The sequence below is a fragment of the Papaver somniferum genome, chromosome 9, assembly GCF_003573695.1.
Source record: "Papaver somniferum cultivar HN1 chromosome 9, ASM357369v1, whole genome shotgun sequence".
Taxonomy (NCBI): domain Eukaryota; kingdom Viridiplantae; phylum Streptophyta; class Magnoliopsida; order Ranunculales; family Papaveraceae; genus Papaver; species Papaver somniferum.
In genome coordinates this window covers 193,997,306-194,004,144 of record NC_039366.1, presented here as the reverse complement: position 1 = coordinate 194,004,144, position 6,839 = coordinate 193,997,306, and the positions used below count along the sequence as shown (strand labels likewise).

Sequence of the window (6,839 nt, the reverse complement as noted above, 5' to 3'; positions counted from 1 at the left end):
TATCCGGGGTGTACCTGGAATTCTTTGAAGACAAATTATATAAGACAAAGCTGATTCTAGTAAATGTTTTTCTTTTATTTTCGCCCCATTTAAAAAACCACACAGAAACAGTCATATACATCGTTAATTAAGTGGCATGGCCCTCTTTCTTTTCCTTCTCTTTTTCATCCTGAGTAAGCTCTGCGCTGTTCTTTTGACCACTGCCCTTTATTTGCACGAGCAAGGTTATGGATGGTTCTATACAATTGGGCCGGATATTGGAGTGTATGAACGTACACGGCGAACGGGGCGCAGCAGGAAAGTCAATGGGAACAACTTTGAGTAACGCTGGACTCGCATCAGATGACTTCCGGTATATGTTGTTTCTCCGGTAAAGCAGCTTCAAACACTGTAGTGCTCAAACAGCATAACTTTCTTCATCTTCCGAAGACAACAAACGGGCCCTACCGTGAACGACTATTTAATCGAAACCAGGTGGAACAAATATCATACTTGCTCGTCTCGTAAGTGGAGTCTGAAACTGATGGAAGGATTGATCTAACCCAACAAACAAGGGGTACGCAAGAAAGAGATCGATAAGGATTGATCATCAGAGCCATGATCGATAAGCTCTGATGGATCATGGCTCAACAGTGCATGGCTCCATGTGTCATCTATAGAGTTTCAAAATAAAATATGCAGAGCATGATGGGATTTCAAGGACAAAAGATCATTTGGATCTTAAAAGGAGAAGCAACAAGTTCATACGCTAAAATAAGCTTCATTAGACTATTATACCACTACAAGACACAGACAACACCCACCCCCAAGGAGAGACTAAAAACAGCCAAAGTTGCACGACATGCGACTAACTACCAGCTAATTAGAACTAATGACATACAACTAACTAGACACTTCGTAGAATAACATAAGTACACTCTAATGACATACAACTGACAAATCGATCTCTCACACCGACATGCACGTGACGATACTTCATCTTGATGAAGTCTAGTTGGTCTGGCTTCGAGTACGGTACTTAGACTCGTCAATATCAACACCTTCCTCTTCTGCACGCTCTCCACCAGACTGATCCATGGTGCTGAGTCCACCTTTCCTTCCCATCTCCTGGTACCCTTCAGTACCTAGCTGTTCCTTCCTTGTTTGTCCTCCTCGGCTACGCCCTAAATCACAAAAACCATCAACAGTAGTGAGTACTTGATAAACCTAAATCACAAACCATCAACAGTAGTGAGTACTTGACTTTATCAGCATGTCCATATTAAAAGGTAGTAAAATAAAATATACTAAATCTAAGACGAAAAGTGATACCCTCAGCAAGATGTTCCTGAGCTTCAAGACTCTTTCCTCCGGTACCACCAGGGACAACAGTCTCTCCTTGCCTTGCCCTAGCGTCAAGTTCTTGCCTATCTTCCGAAGACATCCTTTCTTCCTCTCTTTTTTTCTAAAGTAGATCACTGGATTATTATGTCTGTATATCTATAATATTGGCAGTATTTCTCAACTGTGTTTTGTCGTAGGTTGGTCGTAAAGCTAAGTGGACGTATTTATAGGCACAGAAAGCACATAAACTACATATGCATGATTTTGGCACGTAATGGTAAAACGTGGTGATAAATGGGGTAGAGAGGAGCTGCTTAATGGACACGTTTGTGATTGCGCAGCAAAGGAATGACAAGTAATACACATTGCTGACATACCTGGTACATATCTAACACGTTGGTGATGATCTTTGTCTTATTTCGATGACTATGGATGAGGGAGAATTTATTGTGTAGGGTCTAATTCCTGCCTGATAAAGTGATAAGGTACTCGGAGGAATCCTAATTTGGGGCGCACACATAAATTTCGGGTATACATTTTGATATCCCAATCCTGTGGGTGCTTATAAGCGTGGCATTTTTAGGGGCGACCCAAAAGAATTAGAGACGATTTTATTATTCCCAACCTATACAAAACGTTAAGGGATGTTTAAAAATGCGGAGAATATGTTAATGTCCTTGTATAATCGGAAGTTATACTGTACCCGATTGTAAATACCTAATCGGAAGGTTATTAACTAGATTACACTACCGATTAAGTTCATTTATGTGCCAAACTCGTATCTGGATTCTATAACAATCGGGAGTAACAAGATCCTCAAGAGACTACCGATTGTTAAAGTATAGAAATTAGAAATCTTTAGATTTTTGCAATGGTGAAATTTGGGGCTCCTATATAATCGGACGAATTAAAACCTGTCTAAGCTAACGATTTGGGGCTTTCCATAATCGGAAAACTACGAGTAACAATACCTCCCGATTATGGTGGATTTCAAATTCATTAAATGAAGGATTTTAGAAGAAAACTTATTTTGGGAAACCTATAATCGGAATTTTATGTAATCCATATACCTTCCGATTATGACTACATCCAAAACACGAACCAAATGGTTATGGTCGGCTCTGTACCCTCGAAACCTATGGAATTTGGCAATGGTTCGATTTGGGGCTTCCTATAATCGGTAGGTATATAAGTAACAAACCCTAACGATTTTGGGCTACTCAACAATCGGTAGCTTATGATATGGTAATGCCTACCGATTATTAACCGTTTGACAGATAAAACCAAAGTCAACCTGAATTCATTTCATTTCATTTCTTTTCAACTCCTCTTCTCCTCTTTCCTTCCGATTGCAGAGAGGAAAACTCTCCCCCTCTCCTCGCTATACGTCGTTAATCGTCGAATCGAATCATCGTCGATTATTCTCTATAAAGATGAAAGAAAAGGAACCCCAAAAAACTAAAACCAAAAACGTTTGTCGCGGTAAGGATCCAAACATTGGATTGCATGCCCGTAATAAAGAGGTTTTAACTCACGAACGCGAAGAAGATGCGGCCCCTGATGTAGGCGATACTCAAAGCCAAACTCTCCAGCAACTTGAAATTGCGCCTATTAGGTAAGATTCTACCATTAATTTTCTTTATATTGCTTCAATTCGTCGAATCCATGAAATTTTTTTTAGGGTTTTCGGTTATTACCCATATTCGGTAGGTTAGTAATTGTTCTAAACTCCCGATTGTTGTCGATTTCTTCATTTCACAAGAACATTCGTTATATTCGGGTGCTAAATATTTAGGTTTCCTACCAATTATTGAACATTTTTCATTACTGAGGCCTAAATCGATCATAATCGGAATGCAATTGTGTTTTTGACTTCCGAATATACTAGGGAAGAACAAGTATTAGAGACGTATTAAGCGGTTGATATGTTGTGTAATTTGCTTCTGATTGTTTAGGCTGAACCATATTAGTAGTTTCTGGACACAAAATGATGCATATTCGGTAGACATTAGTTTTGTGAGACTTCCGATTGAGATTTATTCGGAAGGTTATACTTTTTATTACTTTCGATTATTCCTATTCGGAAGGTTGTTTTGAAATTTAGTTTTCGATTATTTGGTGTAGATAAATATATTCGAGCACCAAAAATTTCTTTTGTTTCCGATTATTTGTATGCGGTAGGGTTTAGTGAACTGGGGATTCCGATTGTTCGTAATCGGAAGCTAGTGGTTTACTCAACCAATCGAATATGGATATTCGGGAACGGTGTATTTAGATTAACTTCCGATTATATAGTTTACTAACCTGTTGTACTTCTTCATGTTGTTTAGGGATAGACGAGATAGAAAAGTCGAAGATGCAATTGTCTCAGATAGTGCAAGGAAGCAAAGGCGTCAGAACTTGACATCTAGTGCAAGGAGAGCTAGGACTGCTAAAGCCGCTTCAAGTGCTCAAGATGGAACTCAACAAACAATTCAAGAAGGTGTTCAACCAAGTACCCCTCAATCAGAACCAGTTCAAGAAGGTGTTCAACCATGTGCCTCTCAATCACAACCAGTTCAAGAAGGTGTTCAACCAAGTGATCCACAATCACAAGCAGAAATTCAACTAGAAGCACCCGAAGATAGAGTACCAGAAGTAGGACAACCTAGTGGTGCGCAAGAAGAAGGAGAAGCCGAAAATAAAAATCCTCCTCGAAAGAAAGCGAAACACCTTGTCCCAAATAAACTGAAGGTGAAGGATATTCCAGAAGGTGTAATCCTTGGGCTGCCGGAGGATGGAGGACAATTGTTATTTGGATACAAAGACTCCTGGTCCAAAGAAATATATGAAACCGAGGTAATGATCGTATCCATTTTATTTACCTATTATGTTTTTCTTCGTAATACTTTAGGTTATTCTAATTTTTTTTGTAACTTGTCATTTGTTTAATAGTATCATTCTGATGCGGTTCGGTTTCTCAAACCGACCGCCGCACCAACTAAAATGCTGGATTGGCCTTTGAAGGATGAATGTGAAAGGTTCAAGACCATTATTGCAAATTCAGGGTTGGATGATGCTACGGAGAACTCAATGTTGGAACATGACCAGGTGGATATATAGGCGTTTGTGGAGAGACTTTATCTGAGACCGACACACTCCATATGTTGTTTGGGGAGATGACGATTACCCCAGATGATGTTGTGCAGATTGTTAGACTCCCTGTCCATGTCAAAGGTGGTAGGGCTGAGTTCACAAAGCAGTTGGAATGGACCAAACTTTATGACCTAACTAAAAAGTGTTTGGGTTGGGATGAAGAAACATCTACAACTGAGTTCAAGAGATGCATGAAGTATAGAACTATACATTTCAACATTAGTACTCTGATGGATATGTTCAAGGGAACCAAGGAAAAAGAAGAGAAACGAACTTTAACCGATGAGCAAGTCAACCACGTGGCCACCGCATATCTCCTATGTGTATTGGGATGTGTCACCAGTTGAAATCGGGTAGACGCTAACCTTTTACAACTTCTAGATCCTCTTGAGAAAACACATGAGTACTCTTGGGGCACGGCATGCCATGCGTAGTTGATGGAAGAGTTGAGAAAGGCGTCGAGGATTGGAATTATCCAAGTGGTCGGGAACGTGAGTCTACTACAGGTATTGTTTATTAACTCTACATAGTTGTTTTTGTTTTTTTGGTTTTTCTACCATTAAAGATTCAATTGCCTAATACTTGTAAAAATGACAATATAGGCATGGATCTACGACCACTTCCATATCTACAATATAGGCATGAATTCGATTACCATCTAAGGCCTCAAACACTATTAAGATACGGTTACATATCTTCTCTTTGGATTCCGATTTGTGGAGCTTGTGAACACGATCATGAGCAGTTACCACAACCCACGCTCTATAAATAACAAAATCTTCTTTTTCGGCAAAAGCAATATCCATGTTTTTTGTTTTGAAAATTAAAACTGAAGAGAGGAAAGAGTTGGTGCAATTGGGGTGATAGATATGAGTTTCTTTACATAGGTTTAGGGTCCAACGACTCTTTTTGTTTTTCCCAAAAACTCTAACGGCTAATTTGACGAAAGTTGAGAAACCAATAATCGGTAGGTATTGTATTTATCATATCTACCGATTATGGTAACTTTCAAAATTTGAATTTGGGGAAACTTATAATCGGTAGGTTTTGTAATATATTTAACTCCCGATTAACGCTGCATCCAAAACACGAACCAAGTGGTTATGGCTGGCTGTGTACACTCAAAACCTATGGAATATGGCAAGGGTTCGATCTGTGGCTCCTTATAATCGGTAGGTTGTTAAGTTGTATTCCCTTCCGATTATAGCAGGTTTCAAAATTCAATACATGAAGGATTTTAGAAAAAACTCATTTTGGGGCAACTTATAATCGGTAGGTTTTGTAATATATTTAACTCCCGATTAACGCTGCATCCAAAACACGAACCAAGTGGTTATGGATGGCTGTGTACACTCAAAACTTATGGAATATGGCAAGGGTTCGATCTGTGGTTCCTTATAATCGGTAGGTTGTTAAGTTGTATTCCCTTCCGATTATAACAGTTTCAAAATTCAATACATGAAGGATTTTAGAAAAAACTCATTTTGGGGCAACTTATAATCGGTAGGTTTTGTAATATATTTAACTCCCGATTAACGCTGCATCCAAAACACGAACCAAGTGGTTATGGCTGGCTGTGTACACTCAAAACCTATGGAATATGGCAAGGGTCCGATCTGGGACTCCTTATAATCGGTAGGTTGTTAAGTTGTATTCCCTTCCGATTATACCAGGTTTCAAAATTCAATACATGAAGGATTTTAGAAAAAAACTCATTTTGGGGCAACTTATAATCGGTAGTCATATATGTTGGATAACCTACCGATTATAAAAAGGATTATTAGCCGAAGTATCTACACTATAATCGGTAGGTACAGTTTCAATTTAACCTACCGATTATGGTGTAGGCTCCCGATTATATAAGGGCATATTGATCATTTCGAAAAATCAGAGATAAGGGGTAGCTTAGAATTACGTTTGGATGACATTTTTTGTCTTTTAGTGTCACTCCTAATTCCTTTTGGGTCTCCCCTAAAAATGCCAGGCTTATAAGTGGTGTTCTCGAGAGTTAACTTACTCAAATACTCAAAAATCTGCGAAAGTATGCTACTAATAATTATCCTTCTCTTTTTTTTTGAAGAAACATAAATTTATTAAAACTTCAGAAAACAAATACAAAGATTACAACTTAAAACAACACCAAACAGACTAAAAAACCAAATCTGAACAAACAAACCCTTCTCCAGACTAAAGAACACAGACTATTCCACACTAACCACATACCAACTTATTCAACTTCAAACACCAGATTCCTTAAAAGAAAAAATTTACTATTTTCAACAACTAACAGACTGCAACAAACTGAAAAAACACAAAATACTCCAATAAGCTAAGCATCCAGGTACATATCCTTTTGGTCCTGAATAAGCAGTTCCTTGATA

General features: G+C 38.5%; 1 protein-coding gene across 1 annotated transcript; it reads right to left on the bottom strand.

Annotated features, from left to right (window-relative positions):
* Positions 1 to 990: 990 nt before the first annotated feature.
* On the bottom strand, positions 991 to 1,454 carry LOC113313037 (protein EMB-1-like). The gene is made up of 2 exons (XM_026561763.1): positions 1,312 to 1,454; positions 991 to 1,163 (listed from the first exon to the last, which is right to left on the bottom strand). Exons 1-2 carry the CDS (start codon positions 1,421 to 1,423, stop codon positions 991 to 993), a joined length of 285 nt encoding a protein of 94 aa, XP_026417548.1. The 5' UTR covers positions 1,424 to 1,454.
* Positions 1,455 to 6,839: the final 5,385 nt, after the last annotated feature.

What these genes read in the sequence shown, in the direction of transcription:
- LOC113313037 (XM_026561763.1), bottom strand. Translation starts at nt 1,423, where the DNA reads ATGTCTTCGGAAGATAGGCAAGAACTTGACGCTAGGGCAAGGCAAGGA. An exon ending in TCAGGAACATCTTGCTGAGG is followed by an intron (nt 1,164 to 1,311) that starts GTATCACTTTTC and finishes TTTGTGATTTAG; the next exon opens with GGCGTAGCCGAGGAGGACAA.